General features: G+C 35.1%; 1 protein-coding gene across 6 annotated transcripts in view; it reads right to left on the reverse strand.

Annotated features, from left to right (window-relative positions):
- Positions 1-8,607: 8,607 nt before the first annotated feature.
- Positions 8,608-23,243, reverse strand: part of PHKB (phosphorylase kinase regulatory subunit beta) — a 76,340-nt gene continuing 61,704 nt past the window's right edge. For 5 of the 6 annotated variants that reach the window (XM_038185611.2, XM_038185615.2, XM_038185612.2 and 2 more), the window contains 8 exons: positions 22,440-22,497; positions 20,596-20,686; positions 19,299-19,501; positions 15,921-16,055; positions 13,945-14,074; positions 13,405-13,512; positions 12,013-12,153; positions 8,608-9,657 (listed from right to left, as the gene is read on the reverse strand). In XM_038185611.2, coding sequence (XP_038041539.2) covers positions 9,520-9,657; positions 12,013-12,153; positions 13,405-13,512; positions 13,945-14,074; positions 15,921-16,055; positions 19,299-19,501; positions 20,596-20,686; positions 22,440-22,497 — 1,004 coding nt within the window. In that variant the 3' untranslated portion in view covers positions 8,608-9,519. Of the gene's footprint in view, positions 9,658-12,012; positions 12,154-13,404; positions 13,513-13,944; positions 14,075-15,920; positions 16,056-19,298; positions 19,502-20,595; positions 20,687-21,533; positions 21,625-22,439; positions 22,498-23,243 lie in introns of all 6 variants that reach the window. The other variant, XM_027466991.3, reaches the window with a different exon arrangement.

Below are 23,243 nucleotides of genomic sequence, written 5' to 3' on the forward strand. Positions count from 1 at the left end.
TTTTCCATTCCTTTTCTTGACTACAAACAAGTCTCCATTTTCTATTCCCTTTGAACAATATGTCTTGCTTTAAGTTGTCGAGCAACTCGGTCTTCGGGCCTTATGTATCCTAATCTTCCTGGATCGAAGAAAAGCATCTCCTTTTCAAGGCCAATAGGGCCTGGGTCAAAAGGCACGTCCAGGTCACCAGGGGGCGGAACAGCAAAAGCCTTCGATGGAGCAGCAGTCGGATCAGTAAAGGAGCCCGCAGCTCCCTCACTGTCTGGCAAACCACGTTTCTGACTGTGGTCCCACAGGGCTCTTTAAGGCCTCAGAGACTGCTCGCCAGGTGCTGAGCAATCCCACTGCAACCTTGTCGGTTTTAGTTGCAGAGTCCCACACCTTGACCTCAGTTTGGTCCCAGGTTTCAGGCTCATAAACTGCCCAATTGTTAATAAGGAGAATAAGCTGTAAGGTTACCAGGACAGTCTTTGTTCCTAAGGACGTATGATTCCCCATAATGCACAACTGCTTACCAGCGAGGGGCAGTTGTGTGCACGGGTCCACTTCTCTCAGCTCGAGCTTCTCTCCAGCTCCAGTGCGCCTGTTTCCAGCGACTTTCTGTACGAGCTTCTCTGAGCAGTTTGCTGAGTTTGGCTGAACCTATCTTCATGAGGCAATCAATGTGCCTGTTCCCGTCCTGGTCTCCGTTCTGCCAGCCTGTTCCTTTTCATTCCTTCTTTCTGCTTCTTTTTTGATGACATAACTTCTTCACATCGTGTTGCCTTCTTTTTTATCTTGAGGGCAGGCTCCCCTCTTATATCCTTCTCCCCACAGCAGTTCTTTTCATAACAACTTTTCATTGGTCAATCAACTTTGAATATAACAACGGCAAACACCCAGAAACTTTGTAACCCGAGACTGCATGGCATGCACATCTCCCCCTTCTTTATTAATATCAACCATTTTCTCGACACGAATTACCACTCCATATATAACAGTAGTCATTAATTATTGTACATGCTATAGATGTTTGAGTTTATATTTATTTATTTGTACCAAGATCCTTATGCTCTCTCTTTGTGTTTACTCATTCCTCACTTAATGAGAAACAAAGTCAGAAAACTTAAGCAAACATGTAAAAATCTTCTCATCTAGGAATGAGTGTGTTAAATCTAGTTAAAGATAAATTTTGCATTCCCATGTTATCCATTTTACAGAGCCAAAATTCTACCTGAGTATAGTTTTAAAATATTTTGAATGGTTCTAGGTATTAGCATTTGCTTTGTGAGATTAAGAGGCTGTCGTTTAGATCTTGTTCTCCTCTAAATTTATTTTTTTCCCCTCTACACTGTAAAAAAATAAAAATAAAAATAGCTTCACATTTTAAGAATATCTGACTATTTAAAAATCAGTTAATAAGGTAAGTTGAAATTCTTATCCAAACCCTAGGGAATTTGGCTAAGCAGCAGTAATACCACCTTGTAAATTGTATACAACTTCTGTTAATAGATGCTCATCTGATTCAAATAGTGTGCTATTCAATTGCTCTAGAACACTTCCTTCCAGTAGTCAGTCTTGACCATCATTATGGTAGCTGCTTCTGTTTTTCTGTAGCATGAAAAAATGAATTCATTGATGTCAAGTACCTGTAAACCCTGAAAATACTCAACTGACATTTTGCTGCAAAGCAAGCTTGCTTACAGGAGAACATGGAAAAATACCAAAGTTGGTTCCTTGAAAATACTGTCTGTTCCTCTGTCACTTGAGTTGACTCCTATGCAAGCCATAAAAGTTGAATGATTCAAATGAATGGCATTGGGCTCATGTGACATGTGAAACTCCTGGAAAGTGACATTGGAAATACTCCTATAAATTTTCTGATTGTTCATGTGCAGGAGGCATATGGAATTCAAAATGGAATTCAATACTAGTTAAAGTAGAAGATTCTTTGGATCATTTAGTACTTCCCTTTCCTTCACAGAAAGTCATCAAATATGCAAAATAATCTATTTTGGTTTCTGCTAGCCCTGTTTCTGATCATTTCTTTCATTTATTACTGATAAAGAAATGTCTAGTGCATGTATTCTAAAGTAACTGTGGAGTGCAGGGACAAGCAAAAATACTAGTCACATTGTCAGTGCTGTCAGCCAAAGCAGATCTGGAGTAGAACATCAGGCAAAAAACAAATTAACATGATAAAATTAAAAATAAATTAAGAGAAATATGAAATTACATTGTTTAGGCTACTTAGATACATGTATCTCTAATTGTGTATCAATACTCTGTGATCTACTGATTTTTATTTTTATTTTTTTTAAAAGGCAGTATTGAAGCAATTAAGATGAGTACTTGTCTTGGGAAAAGTCTTAGGTACTTCAGTACTTTCATGTGTCAGCTACATCTGTGCCAACCATAGCTCTAATTTAAACTTTCTGCTGAGTATTTGACATTTTACAAGGAGAGTTGAGCTAAGATACAAGCTTCGACAGCTATTTGTTTTGTATTTTTAACACTTCATAAACAACGTGTAATTCATCTTCTTGAATGTGATGCTGAGATCAAGAATTTATGGACCTAGACTCAAACGTTTATTGTAAAGCATTCACAGGTAGAACCGTAGATTTGTCTCATTCTCCTGAAACCTGTTGATTTTTAGAAGTTTTATAGCAGCTCTAGTTTCATTGGCTTTGTAATAAGACAGTTGAAATGAAAATCACCAGTATTAGTAAATCCCCTATTTTGTCTGTCTCTGGAACACACAGAGACAGTTGTTCTGTGAGTCACTCTTTGCCAGGAAACCTTCTTTCTGTCTGCCCAGTGTGCATCTTCATTACTGATGTTTAGTATAGCTCTCATTAGATTGGTTAAGTTTAATGTTATTCTTGGATGTAGCTCTGGGAATCTGAATAAATCTCGCAGAACTTGTACCCTGCTGTAATTGATTTCAGCAGGAGTTATAGTACCGATAGCGAAAGGAACAGGAATAAGCCTGATTTATTTTTTTTATTTTTTATATATATATATATATATATATATAAATTAGTAAGATTAAAAAAAAAAAAAAAAAGAACAAAGGACTCTGTAGATAAAAGGCCATTTGGTCTCAGAAGCACACTGGTCATTTGTCATATTAACATCATGATAAGACGGATCTGTGTTATCTTCTAGGCCCTAATATTAGGAAACTTTTATGTTATGTTTGAGATACTGCTACCAATTTAGGACTTTGTTGGCCAAAGACCTCCTGTGTAGTCCTGCTGTTGCTCCCCTAATCGGTAGTGGGAGCACAAATGATCATGAGGTGAAACTGCTCATTGATATTTTTACCATTGTATCTTCTAGGTGTGCTCTGAAATAGTAACGAGGCCAGGAAGCAATTTTTAAAGTAGATTTTCCTTTGCCTGCTGCTTGCAGGGATTACAGCAGTCACACTCACTGACACCACCACAAGCCTTTCTTGTGTTGCTTTCCCTGGTTCACTCTGTCTGTTTTCTCCTGTGTTACACTCAGATAAGTTCTTTGAGGAGGATGGCATTTTGTAAAGTACAAACGCAAGGAGAATGAGTGCTATTTTAAGCCCTCTAAAGATACATGATAACCATAATAAAGAGTGAGTAGCAGTGTGATAATTATTCTTTTTCATGAAAATTCTCAGGTGAAAAGAATAAAATAAATACTCTTGAAGAACACAGGCAGGTGGAACTACAGAACTAAGAGCTTGTTGAATTTTTCAGCATTGATATTTTGATATTCAGGTAATAAAACTAAAATACAGAGTAAAAATCTCCAAAAGACTAAAATGCATCAATTAATTAATAATTGCACTTATTTTTAAACCCTTGAAGTTTCTAGCCCTTGAGATAAAGCAACATAATAGTGAACATTGGTTCACAAAGAAAATAATTTTGGATTTAGTTAGCTAGGTGCCAGCAATCTGGAGGCATTACTTGAAGACCTTGTGATCCCTAATACTATTCCTTTTTTTGTGTTTCATGTAAAGACAGTTTTGTTTCTTCTTACTTGTGTATTATTAAGTCCTAGCCAGCAACATTAGATACCTTCCAAGTATATGTGAATCTGCTAATATTTTTTATATTTTCTTATCATAGGTAATAGAGTAGAAGCATGTAAACGCTGTAAGTACAGCAAAGGTTCTAAAATTTTCTCTAAGCATGTTGCTTACGTTTCCTTTATAAACTTTGCAGCATGATTTATCTTCAGGAAACAGAAGCTCAGCTGTGTAACACACCTAACTAAATACATACTGTCTACCAGTGGATCAGAGAAAATTGTTGGGTTTGTTTGCCTATGCGTTAGATTAGTCATCTCCTATGAGAGTCAGAAGTGCAGCCTAATGACTCATACACAAGCAAAATCGGTAATTTCAGATTCTACAGGCACGGCTAACTGACAACCCTGTTGCAGATACCACTTCGCAATATAGTAGCCTTCCATAAGCAAAGCAGGAACTTCAGCTTCTTGCATCGAGATTAGGCAATGAAGTCAAAAGACACAGTTCTGTACTTTTCCTATTCCTGTTTGAATTGGAATTAGTGTGCATTTTAGTTTCTGGAACATAAGCCATGGGGGGACACACATGCATTGTCTGAGTTTAATCACTCTTCAGTGATGTAGAAAGAGGTTTGGTGTGTTGTGGATTTTTTTTGTTTGTTTGTTTTTTTATTTTGTTTCTTTTAACCAACAATTGCTTTCTCTAAGTTATATATTTACTACCTTGATGTGATATACAAGTGGATATCTTCCTATATCCACTTGCACCCGAGTGATTTCTTGCAATCCAAGCAGTGAGTCTCCAGGCCTCTTTTCATTTGAATGCTTAACTAATGTAGAAGTTGCGTAAGAAATGATTACAACATATTTTATTCATTTTTTCTGTATGTCATGTCACGTTTTCCCCCCTGTGATTGGCCTCAACTTCTGCTAAAAATTGTAGCTAGTGGCACTATGAAAGGGCTGTTCATGCCACTTACCTGTACAGATCAGGTTCAGATTAGCTCAGACTTTGCTGTTTTTTACCATCAGGAAACATTTATTCTATACAGCACCTCTTTCACCTTTAAGTTTTGTTGTGTTATGAATAAGAGACTTAAGTGCAACTTATTTTCAGATTAGGTCAAAAATTATCCCGTGTGCATTTAGCTGATGACTGGGGATGCCATCATTTTTTTCCCTCTCCCCGTTCCCTTGCTTGAAATGCGCACTTCTACAAAATGTTTTTGTAAGGAACTCCTGCAAACCTTTTAGGAGAATGTTTCACATTCAGGTAAGACTCACCACAACTAGATTTTTTATCTTCATTATACCTGGAGTTTCTACATTTGTTTTTCTTCCAAGTGTTGCTAATACCCGATATGAAAAACTTGCCCAGGTGGAAAAAATACGTCTGACGTTTTTAGTTCCTAATATTACAGTGCTACATAATGGAATACAACTTCCTTAGTTAAATCCCACAAAACCAACCAAACAAAAAAGCCCACTAAGCCAAGAGAAAATAACTTTTCTCTCTAATTCAGACCCCAGCTATGCTTCACTCCTGCCTTCTCCCCATATTCAAGCACACAGCCCATGACTTCTCCCACATTTCAATAAGAAAGGTGTGAAGTAGGAAAGAATGGTGTATGTAACCAAGTACGTTTCCTTTGAACTATCAGCAATGTTTCACAATATTTATTCTCTGTGTTTATGGCAAAGCATAGACTTTTTTTTTTTTTTTTTTTGGCTTTTAATTTTCATTTCTCATGCTTCAAGACTTGTTAGGGTGTAGTTCAAAAGATTGTCACACTTTTGGAGAACAGAATGTGTTTGGCAGGATTTTTTTTGGATCATAATAATCTAAAAATCCAACCAAGTCGTTTTCTTGGGATGAGATAGATTTACAGGCTTCAGTGGAGTTAATTGCACCTCTGTATTTTCTTAATTTGTATTTTAGGCATCTGACTGCTCTACCACTCCCACTTTCAGTTTTTTTTTTTCCTCTTACAAACTTGAGACCCAATTGTAATCATTGCTGGACAAGCTTTACAGGGTTTTGAATCAGGACTTGAACTCTGAATTTTTTTCCTATCAGAGAAGAAAAAGTAAGGGTGGCAGAAAGAGATCAGAATGGTGATCTAGAACAAAAGTTGATGTATTGGTACTTCAAATTAACCTTTTTTTTTTTAACTTTTTTTTTTTTCCAGATAAAGATTGACTTGTTCTCTGCACTCATGTAGCTGAAAAGCATTTTTACAGAATGATTAAGAATTTTAAGTCTCAAAAATACTTTTGGTCAAGTAGGTAGACTTTTGAAAACTGTAGGAGGTATGTAAATATTATTTTATAATGACACTGATCATAAATACTGGTGATTCCTTGAGGAGTTTTCATGTCTTGAAATCCATGTGTAATGCTCAAGAAAATATTTTAAATAGCAGTGAAAACAAAAGTATTTAAGATCTAAGTAACAAAAGCAGAAGGGTAGCTATCTAATGGTATTATCATATGGATACTAAGCTTGGTTTTATCAAATATGCTGCATGCTGACAGACCTTGATTAAGAAAAATCCCCTAGCTGCCATTGTTTTTATAGCATCACATTCAGAATTGTTCCTACAACAGCCTGTTCAAATCAAGGATCTCTTGCTACATTTTCTGCTGTGGTGGATTAGAATGTAATGAAGAGAAGTTCTCAGAGATGGATTTTATTAATAGTCTGGTTGTCTGTTTCTTTTAAATATAAAGGAGAAGTTCTGTGTCATTTGCACAAACTGATAGCAGGCAAAACACGATGCAAAATTCATACAGAAGAAAGCAACAAGCTAACAGCAAAAAACGTCAAGAGAATAGATTTTGAACTGCATCAGCTTTTTACCATCTGAATTCTCTCGAGGAATGGAGCAATGTCTGATATACTGTGAACATGACACCTATTAAGTGTCACAGTAATCCAATGTGAAGATGATGGCTTGGGCAAAATTCAAGGCGAGTTTGGGAGTAGGGAATGGGGTGTTATGTTTATTTCAACAGGAGTTGCCATTGCAAGGTGGTATTTCCACTTCTGTTAACAGCAGAGAAAAATGTGGTTTGCTTAGGTGAATTTATTAAAAAAACAACTTAAGTGCTATATTTTAAAAAAGGAAAAAAAAGTGGATGGTTTAAGTGGGAGATGAGAACAGGTAGGAAAATAGGAGTGTGAGATAGTACAGAGGCATGCGTATGATCTGCTTGTCATTTGCTAAGAGTTACCTCTCTTCTGTCTCAAAGAGTTTTACAAACAATCTACAGTGCTGGTTAAGCAGCCAGGCTTTGGGGAGTTTGCAGAAATCCACTTTTTGTTCTTTCATCCATATAAAATATTTTAACACAACATGGACATATGTTGTGTTAAGTAGTTTAACGCAACATAGACATATCAAAGGGAGAAACAGAAGGGGAGGGAAGGGAACAAAAAATAGGTTGCTAAACAACTTGTTTCCTATTTGTTCTCATAAATGTAGGAAAGAGCTTCTCAAACAGCACTATACTTGGTCAAAGGGTCTATAAGCTGCAGTGGGAAGAACATGCCAGGCCTGCTGAGGAAACCGCCTTTATCTTGTTAGGTAAGCTGCATCATTCTCCATTATTTTTTTGATTATGTACTATTAAGAAATATGGTCACCTAAAGAAAAATAGAAATGAAGATAATGAAAAGCATCTTCATAATGCAGAGCTGTGGCTGATTTCCACCTGACACGACTGTAGTCCTTTAGGTGACTGTGTGTTGTGTTCTGTATTTGTATTGCAAGAGATGCATCAGTTTTAGAGTATTCTTAAAAACACTAGGAAGACACATGCTTACTACCTATGTAATCACTGCTCCATAGCTAGTTATAGCTTTGCAAGCAATATAAAAATTAACAAACAACCCCAACAGGTAGATTTGCTGTACTTGGTAATTCTTAAGACAGTACTAAACTTCAAAAAAAAAAAAAAAAAAAGTGAGGATATATTGAATTGTTGTTTAAACTAGTAGCTTGTTGCCAACTGATTCTGCTGTTTGTTACCTTCTTGCTGTAGATAAAGCAATTCTATAGCCCCTTACACAATATTAAACATACTAACACTCAATGCATCCAGAAATCACTAATTGTGTTAGCCTTTATTCCCATGAACCACCCTCCACTGAATGGTTAAGTGCAAGGATGAGTGGTAGGACCACTATCCTGACTATTAACCCAAAATTAGCTTTTCGGACCTTCCTAATTCTCTGCATCCCTTGGCAAGGTATTTCTTAATAGCTTACTGTCCTCCTTCAAAAGCAAATTCTGCTACCATTTTGGTTTAAGAAGGATTGATTCTGTGATTGCTAGGGAAGTTCTGCAAATCAGGGAAGTACTAATCACTGCCTTTCTCAGTACTTCTCTCATACTGAGCTTCACTCCATCACTTCTGACATTAGTTTTGCCCTCTGACTTGAATTGCCTGCCTTTAATATCAAAATGGCAACAATTTATTGACAGTTGAGTTGTAGTCCATCTGTAAATGCCATTATTAAAATGTTTTAGGACCAGTTCTAAAGCTTTAGAAATGGTTTTCACCCAGTAGCGCATTAAAAGGTTGCCACTAAACTCAGTGAGAGTCTGTGTATAACTCTAAAAGTATTTTTATTGAAAGTTCTCTTTTTAAAGCATTTTATTTTTATTACTTTTACCAAAATAAAGCATTTAGCATACAATGTTTTCACACATTTGGGAGACAAATAAATTTATCTTGAATTCTTTCATGCATTAATAGTTCATTTAATACAAAGCTTTTTCTTCAGTGATACTAATTTTAAATACAGTTTGCTTGCTTTTTTTTTTTTTATAAAAACTATTTATGTTGTTATCATGTGTTTCCCTTTATACAGATACTTAAACTGGGAAACTACAGTGATGTGTATTGCTAGAGCTTAAAAAAAGCCATTCTCTCACAAAGAAACCTGTGTATCAAGTGGTAAATTAAAACCCAAACAACGAAATGCCTGCTGTTAATTGAACTGATTCTTTTTTTCTAAGAATAAAAACTTCTTAATTATTTTACTTCTATTTTGTGTGCAAAATCAAAAAAAAAAAAAATCTAGGTTTTGCATTTCCACAGTTTGGTATGCATTACCTAACTACAGTATTTTCTGAATTTAATTTAGAATTTACAATAAACTTGTTTGTAATTATAAATAAATAAGAGAGAAATACAGTGTAAGATTCTGTCCTTATACCTAAGATACCAGTTATGGTGAATGCATAAATTTAATATCAAAGGTACAATACCATTCTACTTAATTAAGATATCACAGGACTAACTTCATGTGCTTTCAGTATCATGCTGCATAGTTGAGAAAGGAAAATTAAGGTGCACTTCGTGTCTTTAATGGCACTTTTTTTTTTTTTTTTAGCAAAGGATGGTATACATATTTGTATTACTAGCCAGGGTTACTCTTCAAAACAGTATTTTAATACGTGCATGCAAAATACATAGAACCCTAAATAAAGCAGCAACTCCTATGCTGTATTTGAAGCTTTAGCTAACAGTACAAGGATCATCATTGTTTGATTTCACTTCCCCTTCCAGCAATAAGGTGATCACAGCCTTACTCAAGTAGCTGCATGTTCCCTTTTTTCCGACTGGGTGAGTGTTATAGAATGCAGTCATGTCATCCTGCAGGAAAGAGAAAAGATGTTTCTGTTAAGTGTTGATTATGTAAGGCAGACAAACTCAAGTGAACAGGAGAAACATCATGGATATGTTAGAAATGCAAATGTATTTTTCAAACTGTAAAGTTATAGTATAATTCTGCTCAATTTTCAGATATTTTCTACATGTACTATCTGAACATGTGGAAAACATTAATAAAGCATATTGTAGTATTTATATCCTTTCTGAATTTTCCAGTGCTACTTTCTCCGTATTGTTCAATTGTAATAGAACAATTGCTATCTTAAAACACGCAGATAAACGACTACTGTGTGGTAACTTATTGTGCTACCACAATATGATTGTGATCCAGGTCCATGAGTGCACGTGCAGAGATACTGACTTAAGGTTTATTTAAAAATAAAAATTGAAGAAGTAAACTAAACCACAGGTAGCATTTCGTTAATCAGATAAGATTAGCAAATAGGTTTTCTTCACTGAACACCTGTTTTGCTAAGTTAATGATGTTAAAACAGCTGCTTTTTCTCCAATTACATATTGGCTGTTATAATAAAGGTTCAACTCTTCAATTCAGGAAATAGGTTACTTTCCAATTATATTATTAAATCAAGGGTAGAAATTGTGTGATGAAACTATGAGACTTCTGTAGTTTTAGGGTGTGTTTGAAATTACTGGAGTAATCACTTTTAATACTAATTACATGTTCAAAGGGGGAAAAAAAATCAAAATATTTGCAAACCAGTTGAATGGAAGAACACCTTTCAGACAAATTAGGAGTTCTTCTAGCAGTATTTGCTACGAAAACCTGAGACAGAATATCATCAGATAGGCTACAGTTAACTTCCACTGGGCATATACTTGGGAATAAGGACGCTAATGTTTCAGAAAATTTTCATGTATGTTGTTGTTGGAAATTCCAACTCTTTAAACATACTAATCACAACTCTAAATTGGGATTTCTCTTTAACAGACAAAAGGCATCATTCTAACTAGGTCTGGGTTTAGTAAAAAAAGAAAAATCATCACTTAAATGGAAGCTAGGGCAGCATCAGTACAAATCATTTTTTGCATGGGATTTTTCTTTCAGTTTACAGCCGTAGGGATTTCCAGCCTGTCACTGTAATTGGTAGCATATAACAAGATAGCGTGCAGAGCTGGCACTTAATAGCCATTTGTGTGGATGATATGTCTGGTTTTGCTATGGCTGCAACCACAAAATCATTACCCTCACAAAATGATGAGGCCAAAAGAAACATAATTTAAAGAAAAATATGTCCTTTTAAAAACAAAGGTATGGTGCAAGGTGACGTGTTGCTAAGGCTAACTATGTGGCTTTCTTTCAAGTCTCATTACACAAAAGTAGTTACAAGAAAGTGAACCTTAAAACTTCTGAAATAATACTTGAGGACCACATTCTTCCTCATCTCTAAATAGCTAAACAACAGGCAGTGCTTTTGCATATAAGTGTTATGAACCGATAGGTTTTTCAGGGCTAGCACAGATCTCTCTGAATATATTGTGCACAATACAATGCCAGACTGAGCAAGTAAGAACATCCTCAGTAGCAGAGGGATTTGTCCTACTGCTTGACTCATTTCTTTCTTCAACCAGACAAGTGAACCTGGCTTTACTACAGAATTACCAAGCTCTGAGGCACCAAAACTTGTAGTGAGACTGCTTACAGCCCTTTAAAGCATAAAACCTGAAATCCTAGTGAAGTAAATCTTAAAAACTACTTGATGATCAAGTTTTGTTTATTTGGTTTTTAAGCCTTAAAGATTAAAAGCTTGCTAGCTTGTGAATGCAACCATAGTGGAAAAATCAGTAGCTAACAGTTTTGGCTTTAAAATTCTTACATTAATATTGTCAATGAGTTCTTTGGTTAATAAGTTTTTCTTAGTATCTTAGTAACTAAGATCCTAAATTCATACTTGCTGAGCATTAGGTTTTGCTTCCTTACAAATTTCTGGTATTCTAAACTAGAAAACTATTCTAGTTTTGCGCCGCAATTACCTCTTTACTGTTTTAGTGAACATCCTAAGCATTTCAGCTTTATCCATTTCAGAGCTGGCTAACACTGTGAGTGTCCTTACTCTATTGCTTTGAATTCACAATTACAAATAAAACAAAGAAAGAAAGTAAGTGCATGTTTTACCTCTACTTTTAGGCTTTTGGCAGACTTATGCAGCATTTGGGTATATTCATTTGTATTTGTGTTCTATTCTGAACTCCTTATCAATTTGCTTTTATTTTTTTCTCTGCACAATATTAAAAATAAAGCAAACTTCAACAAGAACAGTAAATGCTATAAGACACTTACTGTCTTATAAAAGTCTTAAAAACAAGTATTTTACTCACTTGTTTCTCATCTCCCTTTGACCTGTTGTGATCTTTCTGAAAGTCACGAAATGCTTCTTGCACCACTTTGTCCAAGTCCACTTTGTCCTGGAACTCTAACTCTGGATTTCTCTCCAAAATAACAGATATGACCATCAACAACTAGAAAGCAGAAGAAGATGGTAAGACTTTAATTTGTTAAAATTCAGGTTATACAAAAAGCATTGTAAATAACTGCATATGCTTGTTTCAAGCAGGAAGCAATTTAATAGTGGCACAGGTAAGTGTGTGGATAAAAGAACTGTGACTTTTATCAAAGAGTCACTGAAAAAAAGCTGACCTTCGTGAAAAGTTACAATTTCTGGTGACTACTTAGTTAAGGACACTGCAGAAAAGATTGACATTAACATCTCACGTTGGGAGTCAGGAAGTTATTTTCCAGTTTATTCAGTTAAGTGAGAGGCTGCACAAACAATGGTGCTCAGGCAATGGAGAGAGTGAAAAGCAGCAGTGAACCTCAGCTATTGATGTTTTGATGTATACACATGGGATAATTGCACTATGGCAAAGTTCATAAACAGCAAAGCCAAGAGACACAAAAAATGTTGGTTCAAGAAAATGTACAGTTCTTATATCTGAAAGATTTAAAATAGGAAGATGAGTATGAGTGACCTATAGAAGTAGGCAGTAGAATCTATATTGGTCATCTTTGTTTTTGATAACTTTGTTTTCTTTTAGCAAAAATTGGAGATGTTCCAGCAAGCAGCATGACCATTAGCTGTTAGCCAGAATTGAGATGGATTTGAATTAATTTTACTGTGGGAAAAAAAACTCGCAGCCATCAGAGACACATACTTGGGAACTAACAATGAACACTGCTGACAGCACAGATGTCAGTTACCAAAGGTACATATGCTCTTGATCTGTTCTAAAAGTATCCATTATTAGCTGCACTGGTGGGGGAAGGAGTTTAAAGAAGTCTCTTGCTTTAAAACCCTAGGAAACTAAAAGTTGAGTCAGTAACACAAAGCAGCTTGCTAGAAAGCTACAGCAAAATGGGAAAGAAGAAGCTATTGCAGGGCAAACTGATGTTTTAGACCACATTTTTCCCTAGACTTGGAAAATCACTAAGAAAAGGCACAGGCTAAGGACTTAATATAACAATTAGTCTTCGTAAGTATATTGGCACTCTCATTAGTATTTACTTATTTGCCAAAGAAGGAAAACAGTGAAAATTTAATATATTCTGAGCATGCTAACAGTAATCAGTTTAATCACACAAAATGCATGGAGAAAGCACTGAAGCAATTGTTTGTATTTAAAATTATATTTCTACAAATTTTATTTATTTATTTATTTTAAGCAGTAACACACATGCACATTATGAAATTCCTTCCACTGTAGGCCACATACCTCTACAATAATTTGCCTGTATTCTGGCTGGTCAATATTTTGCAGCATATCTTCAACTAGGAGGGAAAAATTCATTTCGTACATCGTCATATCCGATAAAGTTGGTTGCTGAAAAATGAATAATACTTTTACAGAGAAAAGATTGTTTGCACTAAGTCACTCCCCACCCCAATACAGCCTGTGTGCTTGCTAAATAAATAATACACAACTAAAAAAATATGACCACTGCAGCATCAAATACGAAGCAGATTTCAGAGCCTGTGACAGCACAGCTTTGGACTCCATGACTTGGAAAGGGCGTCTTAGTCTTATAATCCTACAAAAATGTTTTAACAGAAGTAAATTACTTACATTCTATCCTATTTGCACTTTACTCAGAACCAAAAAGTAAGTATGATTTAAAATATGTATATATATCAGAAAAGGAACAAATTATCCTGAACTCGTATATTATGGCATACAATAAATATTACAATTAATGGTGAATGGTATTATTGTTAATGTAGAGCAGAAATAATTGAGCACCTGTGCATGTTTTACCTGTGGTAAAAATTTCCCTGCTACTATTAAACCATTAGGAGTTCTCTCCAAGATCTGCCACACCCTGTCATAGAATCCAGCAGGAGTTCGATTCAGAGAACCGTCTATTTGTCGTCTGTTAAGCCAGCCTCTGTGGACAAAGGAAATTGATAGTTGGAAACAAAAAGCTGTTTTAGATTCTGAACCAAGTCACATGTTCTGTCGTATAAGCCAGTAAGGTAAGCAGTGATAGCAAACACCTATTAATGATGCATACACAGTACACGTTGTGCCTGAGATGTTAGGCTCTAAAGAGAATAAAATCACGATGCTCAGAAAGTAGTGGTTAGAACGTCATTCTTATGTGTGTGTTTGTGCTTTATGTACCTGGAGGGAAAAAAAAGCCACACACACAAAGAAACTGTGAAGTCTATCCATTGCAGTACAGTAAAGGTAACAGACTGAACTCGTCATGTCTGTCAATTAAGTCGCAGAAGACCAAAACATGCATAAAACAGAAGCCACTGCGTATTTAGCAACAAAATTTGTTTGGTTCCCATGACAGGCAAATTTATAAGCTCAGAAAAAAAAATCCATTTTATTAACTATCATAGTAAGACTTGTTTCCTCATACCATATAGGCAAAACAATTGATTATATAAATATAGCTCAAAGAAATTCCACATTCATAAAATATAAAATGTGGTAGGTAGTGGATTAGAAAAAGCTATCATTCTACTTCAAATACCAGGTTAGAAAAATGCATTTCAGCACAATTGCTAAAGGTAGATTAGCATGGGACAAAAACGCCTGATAGAGCAGCAACAGAATTTTAAGAACTGGCAGCCATCGATATGATTCGTATTGGTGGTTTCAAAGTACAGGATTAGTCTTGAGTAGCAGTACTGCACATACTTAACAGAAAAGTTTTCCCAAATGTTGTTGTCCACTGTTTGCAAATTTTTAGTAGAGGATCTGTTTTCATAAGGTAAGAGTACTGACAACTCCCCTTTGAAGCAGAGCTCTGATTACAAGCAAATTAACACTTCTGTTAAGGTTTTGAGAGAAATAACATCAACATCAACATGAGACAGCAACTAAAAAGCTGGTATTAATAACTGCAACAGAGACACTGAAAAGCATGTGAGAAAATACAGAATATATAGTATAGTGGCCTATAGAGAGATTGCACATCATAAATAAAAGGGAACAGACACCACATTAAGAAGTTTGTCTCTCAAGCGTTAAAAGACTACAGATCTAAATAGAATGGATTTAAAAAATAGAGTGGATTTTGAATTGGGCAGGAACAAAATAGTATGATGTGAGGAAAAGTTGTAGTTGCCATCATCTAGTCAGTGAAGGACTAGAAAAATTATTAGCAGTATTATGTGCCAAAGTTTAATCTAATTTAACTAGAAGTAAAATCTATGGGAGGACTTTTTACTTCAGTCTTTTCAATATAGGTAAGTGGAAATATTGTAATTTTAACTTTTTTTTTTTCTTGCATGCCTGCATCACAACGAATGTTCTTTCTGGCAACTTATAATCCTTTCTCCAAACTGTAACTAGTTTCAGTCAGCAAAGCTCTCTCTTCAGTATTCTAGAGAAAATCCATTCCTAATTCATATAAGCTAGAAAAAAAGGCCCTGAACAGCAGACAAACTTAATTTAGTCTTCCTTAAGATTAGTTACTTAAGTAGGCAGTATTGACTAGTTCTGACTCCTTTCCCTACACTGAGGAATATAATGCTTCATAGTATTGCCAAATCATATAGATTATTACTCTAAGTTAAGGCTTCCACAAGGATAAGGGTGAAAAATTAAGCTGCACTACAAAAGAAACAACTGTAAAACTTGGATACAGATGAAAGAATGAAAAAGTGCACCTATACCTGCTGATTTAAGATGTATACAAAGTATTTCAGAAATGCAAATTACTTGAACAGTCTATTAGGAATGAGGACAGGTGACATGAACTCCACACATCTCATTACCTCCCCTGCTGCTGTGGTTGAAGAATATCCAGCAAAAGCTGCTTCACTTCACTAGGGGACATCTGGTACAGGTCCTTGGCTGGCATATCTCCGGCACGGAATTTCAATTCATACTTCATAGCATGGATAATCCATCTGCAGTAAAGGGAGGAAAACATTCATTAATTAAATACAACATTTGCAAAGAAAAAAATTTAGTCCAGTGAAATACCTCAGGAAAATTCCACGTCATCCTGTTTGTATTCTTTTGCTGTCAGGACGTGGTTATACTATCAAATACTCTACTGTTCTTACTGTTTTGTGGCATTTGCTCAGATTTTGCCTTTGTTTGCCTTATGACTTTCAGTTTATATCATATCGCATAGTTTTTATGAAATAGGTTGTGAAGCATACTTTTCACAAGGAAGATATATTTACTACATATCTTCCTATATTCCACATTCATTAAAACAAAAATTACCTGATTTCTGATGTTACAATTCCTACTCAAAATTATGGTCTTGACAGTATGTGCATTTTGCTGATGAGCTTAGGAAAGAAAATTAAATTGTTTTACATTGAAAAAAACTTCAAGGCATATTATAATAGTTTTAGCCTTTGAAGCCCCTTTTTGCAGTCTATCACAGTTCTTTTGCTACTCCTTTTTGAAAATAAATTGATTAAATAAAACCTTAGAAACTGATGGTTTTTCAACCTTAGGGACTTGAGAATCAGGACTTTGCAAGTTATTGAAGGAAAATGCTGGTTTTTCTTCTGCACATACTATAAAACAATGCTGCAGCTTCAAATGTAATATTAAAGATGAAATAATACATATGAAGCAGAGTAACTGAACATCCACATTGTTTTAGTTCAAGTAGCTATTTCTGTCAAAAGGGTAAAGAAACTTCACTAGTTTTTGTTCACATGGCCTACCACACAACACACAATCAAGTCTGGGATATGTCAAAGAGCTGTTTTACTCCCTTTATCAGAGAGAAAAGTGAAGTATTGCTAAAATATTTACCTTGTCAGCAATATAGCCACATTCTGAAGGTATGTTATTACTTGACCTACAAAGACTTTTTGTTTCCCTAAGTCAAGTCACAGACTTTTGTACTGAAGGATTTTTTTAATATAACTGCATAGAATTTTGTCAGGCCAACCAATTCCATGTTGTTTTACATTTGAGGTTTCTAGGATCATTCACTGAAGGTACAAGATGTGAGGAGAGTATGAGGCAACATGGGCATACTACATTGTCCAGAACACACTGCTTCCACTTAGTTTACTGTGTGAATAGCATTCGTCTCTTGTTACTAAGATTAACAAACAGAACTGACTGGAATTGTTGTGTTTTTCTCAAATACATCTTTATGCAAGTCATTCGGTAGTCTTTTCTGTTTACACTGGGCTATGTGACATCGCAAAGTGAGGACTGGACCTCCTACCAAACTTCACAGATAAGGGGTGGGTAGAAGTTGGTTGATTGGAGGTTTTTACAGTAATAGGACTGTCAAGAACTTGATCTATTTCAACATGAAACCCTGAAAACAAATCAATAACAAGACACTAAATCAAATCATTATCAAACTGGAACACTCATTCTGTGAGAAGGTTAATAATTCTGCTCACTGGAGTGGGTGATAACACTAGAATAAAAGGAAATTGAATCTCTAGAATTAAGCTTGGAAGAAAGAAAACAAAAAACTGCAAAAAGGGATTAGTTGCAGAGAATGAGGAAGAGGAAGAGGAATAACATGGACCTATAGAGGCTACAGAAAGTGTATTTAAGTGAAAGATGTACTTGCAGTTAGATGTAACACAGGTGATTTGACTGAGAAGTTTTTGGTTTTATAATGACTGGGGAGTACTTCTAATGTAGTAATAGGAATCTTACATGGTAGAAAAAAGACTGCTGGTATCTACCTCCAGTGCTGAAATGTCAAGTGTTCCGTATTTTTTGATAGGGAAAACATAAGTTCTAATCTTAAAGGCTATTCACTAATTCTGTAAAGTTCAGTCAGTAGCACCTGTCCTCTTCAAAGAGGTACTTAGCCAAATGCATTTGTCTGTTCCTAACTGAAAAAATAATTACTGTAGATAGCAATGTAAATGCAGATACCATGGAATATGATAGCACTGAAGCATGAACTATTTGTGGTCATATTATCAAAGAACTAAGAAGAACAATCAATTTGGTAAATGATGTTTCAGGCTTGAATCATGTTTGTGGTTCCTAAGCTATATATAGCTTAACCTTGATAAGCAGTCAAGAAGCATTGTACATGTCTGTAATAAGGATAGTAATTTTTTATTTTCAAGAATAAAAGACGTTTAGCATCACATTATAGGATCAATCAGGTTTTTCTTTACCATGGCAGATGCATGTTTGTGTAGAGATCTGCTCTTGAACTATGTCTTCATTATGCCAGATGTTGGATACTCAGATTCACTACCTAGGTGCCTTACAATATTCTAGGGATGTCTTAAATGCTACATGCATTTGAACTACAGAAAGCTTTTGTTACCTGAAGTTCCCATTACAGAGAACGCTGTAGAAGAACAAGCTATCTTTTTATGCAGCTTATTGTGCTGAAGCTCTGAAAAGAAATAGTTTAAGTATCTTGAAACACCATCTCCAAGGGATTTGTTGCTCATGGTTACGGGACTTTTAAGACTGAATTAGACAAAACTGTATTTCAAGCTCATTATATTAAAACTATATTAAAAGCTCAGCACTTACTGGAAACTACAGAATGCAACTACAAGCACATCTTGTCTTGGAGGATTTTTTCATTTCAGAAGGGAATCAAATTCATGCTGTATCTTTCCTAGATTGTTGCATTTATAAAGTCTCCCCCCCCTTTACCCATTCGCCCCAAATCTACATACATAAGTATCTGCTTGAGTGAGCAAAAAGTGTTGAAAAGCTTTACCGCCACTGTCTGCTAGGTGATCCAGGTAGAACATTGTGCCTGTTGACTACTGGCAGGACAGGGTGACCTGGAGGTTGTGTGCTTACTACTAACCATTTGTTGTACAAAATGCATCTGTAAAATCCCACTACAGTGTTTTTGGTTTTGAAGCCCTAACCTGATAAAAATCAAGCATTTAGAAACCCTACAGTTCACCACATTAACGGAAAGCTTCAAGTAAGATATTATAGGGACCACCATTCCTCCACTTTATACTGTTGACTGGCAAATATAAGGCCTGTTATGTACCCACTTTTGGCATGATAATTTAAAGCAGGCTTCCTAGAAATGTAAAATTGAAGCATACCCATTTTGCTGCATCATATTATATATAACCTTTTTTTGCAATGTAACAATCTCTGTTGAAGCATATATATTCCCCTGCAATTCTAGTAGTAAGCAAAACAGATAGTTTACTGACCCAATTCGTATCTTCAGCATGCCACTGAAAAGTTCAGGTGAATTTGATATGATCCAACCAATATGGATGACGAGTTCTTGCTGAACCACAGCTTCTCTTTCATCTTGTAAATGACATTTTTCATAGATGATGTTTTTAATGACTCCTGGGGATAAGGGATTAGAAATGACTTCTTCCTCTTGGCCAAAAGCTCCAAGTGTCACCTGCAGTATATTGAAGACAATTCAGAGGATTTAGACAGGAATAAAAACACCACAGAACGAATTCATAAACTAAACTAAACTTCATGAGCTCTGCTTTTCATGCACAAGTTTCACAACACAAAAATAATTGGATGTCAGTTCTTGACAATTGCTAACAGCGTTAGGCAGATGCTATTAAAATAACAAAATTCAGTGAAGACCACAGTAAACATGGAGATTTTTTTCCCATATGGAAACAGAAGTGCAAGAATGTTGCTTTGGGTTCAACATTGGGTGTATAATCAAGCCTGGACAGCAGGTTTAGATGTTGTTTCATTTCTGGCATTGAGCTGTGGAGCTTACTTAAAAATAGGAATTTGCTTCATTCTGAATTTTGTTTTCTTATTTCTAATAGCATCCCAGAAGTTACAGCCTTAATTTTAAGAAATTATGTTATAATGCTGGTACTGGATTGTTCAACCACAAAACATTAAATAAAGATTAACAAATAAAACTTTAATTTGCTTTTAATCTACTGTCAATGAAACACAATAACACTAATTTTTCTCCTATAATACAGATATTTATTATAAAGGGATTGACAAATGCAAGTTTGGTTAAAAACCTGAAAATAAACAGCTGAAAATCATGCTACATGCAGATGCACCTTCCTCTATGCCTGCACAGTGCTAGAGGCACACACACAGACCTCAGTCTGGAGTATAATAGGGACATAGTAGAATTGCATATACATATATATTTTATTCTAAAAATACATAATATTCAATTACTACTACTTGGAAATAGTTCTGCATAAGTTTAATTAATACTACTGTACTGGGAGAAAAATTTAAAAGTCCTCCATAGGAAGGGAAGAAATGATGATTAAAGTCTGCTTGGAGCAGAAAACTAAAATCTATAAAAATTTATTAGCCTATAGTATATCCAAATATTAAATATATTTTGATTTTCTCTAGCTTTTTCTTCTTCAGAAAGGATATTTTAAACTATTGGGTACTTTTAAAATAAGCATCTGCAGCCTTCAAAATGAAAAAGGCTGTTTATTTATTTTCTGTTATCACTCCTTAATACATTTCTGAAAATTAAAGACTTACCTGCTTGCCCTGAACTAAAACATTAGTAATAGATGGTGCAAGGCTGTCCACTAGTTTACCTAAAAGACTTGCTGCGAAGCGCACAACAGACCTGAGGGTAGAAAACAGAGCAATCCCACTACATATCAAAAGCTAGTTTAATGAATTCATATATAATTTTGAAGTATGCCACAGCATTCATAGCTCCCCAAATTAACTGAATACATACAATATTTATAATGTGGAATTGAGATCAGATTTTTATATTCTCTTGTCTAGATTTTCATTTTTTAGTCTAGATATTGGTTAATGGATCAAAAATAAATTAGTTAGAACTCATTAAACTACAGATGCCATAAAAAGCCTGTTCTTTTCTCTGCATCATCTTAAAAAACATGAAATGCCATCTTCTCTTTTGTGACATTTTCTTCATTGTGCAAGATAAGCAAACAAAAATAAGGTAACTTTTTAGGCCACCTCACAAAGATGTTGCAAGAGAAAGTACAACATGTAACATGAAGGCTTTGGTTTCTTTTCCAGTGAGGTAATGTTTTACATATACTGCACGGAAAAAAGAGACTTGCGTAAACTGCTTGGTTTCAGATGGGCTGTGTGTAAAAAAACAATTTTATATATCAACAAGACGTTTAAAGATATAAATATCTTTAATTACAATTTTTCTGATAAAATGCAAACTTAGTAGACCTGTATTCAAGCTTTTCTAGCACAGGCTTTGAGGTTGCTAAGAATCATTCATTACCAGAGCTAATGAAAGAGTTGTAATATCCTATGGTGTTAGTATAAAATTCAAACAGTCGATGTTGATTCCTGTGAATATTGCTACGCACTTTTTAAGATCAAGAGCAAAGCATCTCAAAAATGCATTAGCTGATACCATCAAAATGCAAAAAAGCCAAAAAGTCTCATGGAGTTCCATTTCAGACCTCTGGGCACTTTACCTGTTTCCCATGTACCAGTAAAGTAGTAATATGTGGGGCTATAGAAGAAGAAAATTTCTGTGCAAATGCAGCACTGTAGCGCAACACCAACCTATATGTATGTCACATGGCAATCATGGAAGAGAAATGAAAAACAGTTTACATATTTTGTTTCTAAAATACTTTTGGTTTTTATTCCTTAAAAAAACACAACCAGGGTATTTTGGTTCTACCTTACTATTGGCAAAGGCCCATTTCACTACATGAACTAACTAAAATGAAAAATGGTTTTTAAATTTATAGTCTCATCTGTTATGAATAGTTACAGAGCGAGAGAACAGAATTCAGGACAGGCTCAGCTCATTTCTTTGATAATAAGAAATGGCATTTCTACTGAGCTTCAAGGCAAAGTAATTAATTAACAACATGTAAATACTAGCCTAGTTTCTGAAACCTTCTGAAGTTATTGTGACAAAGTCAGGCTCAAAGTAAATTACTTCAGGGGGAGTAAGCAAACTGCGTAAGTGTATCAACTTAACTGATTTGTATTTGATCACCAGACTTGCTACAGAAAGCTAATAGAATTATTTTACCATACCATGGAAGAAATAAGAATATTAGTATTCTTATTTTTTCCTCATTATTTGAGCTTAACTAGAACTGTACATCTCCAATAATTCTCATAACAAAAACAGCTTGCTATTCTGTATTTCAAAAAACAATGCCAAGGAAATAATTCTTATTTTTGTTTAAGCATTACAGACAAGATCTTCAGCTGCAATGAAACAATACAGTATTGTCAGTAAAACTGTCCTTTCTTCCCCTTCTCTAAGCATGTAAGGAACCAGCTTTACTTTCTGTAAACACATTAGGAAAAAAAAAAAAAGGTGTAAACCAAAAGGAACATAATGACATCTGTATACAAACCAGAGTTTTTTGCTGCCAGCTCGTCTATAGATTCTTTCAATATGTTCACGAACAGTACCTAAACACATTTTTTAAAATAAAAAATAAAAAATAAATCAAAAAAACAAAATCAAACAAAAAACAAAAATCCACATTAAAGAGATGCATACTTTTTCTTTTAATATAAATAAGGCAATTTTGATTAGACCAGGTAATTCTGAATCAGCTCCAGCAAAGCACTTATGCTTAACATATAAGCATATTAAGCATAAGCACATGCTTGTGCTTAACATATAAGACTTAGATACAATTAAGTCCCCTATCATTCAACTGTATGCTGTTACACAAGAAGCCAAACCAAACTTCAGCTGGACTTTCTGCTCCTGTTATGACATAGCTCATTGTTGAGATATATTGGGAAGATCAATTTATGCAATGATTTGGCCTAGAAGGTACATCTCCATGGTAAGGTACATCCTCATCAAACTGCAGATTATGTTTTGGTTATGGGATGAGGCACTTTCTTGTGCTAAAGCAGCATCAGTCATGTCTTGTGTTTGACAGTGTAGTTCAGTCAAGTGATGCTATGTTTGGACAAAGGTTGTCATTGTGATATCCAAGAGATGATTTGTTTTCAACTTTGTATACGAACAATAGATCACCTGATTAATCATCTGAGACTTGAGGCTTTCCTTTTACAGGAAGCTGGGAGAGTATGAAAGAGAGGGGTTTGCACTGCTTTGTGGCTCTTCCCTGAATTACCAAAACAAAGTGACCACAAAGATACCAAAGGTACAGTGTGATCTAGCTTTGGTATTCAGGTAC

This window comes from Anas platyrhynchos, chromosome 12 (assembly GCF_047663525.1).
Source record: "Anas platyrhynchos isolate ZD024472 breed Pekin duck chromosome 12, IASCAAS_PekinDuck_T2T, whole genome shotgun sequence".
In the NCBI taxonomy this organism is placed as follows: Eukaryota; Metazoa; Chordata; class Aves; order Anseriformes; family Anatidae; genus Anas; species Anas platyrhynchos.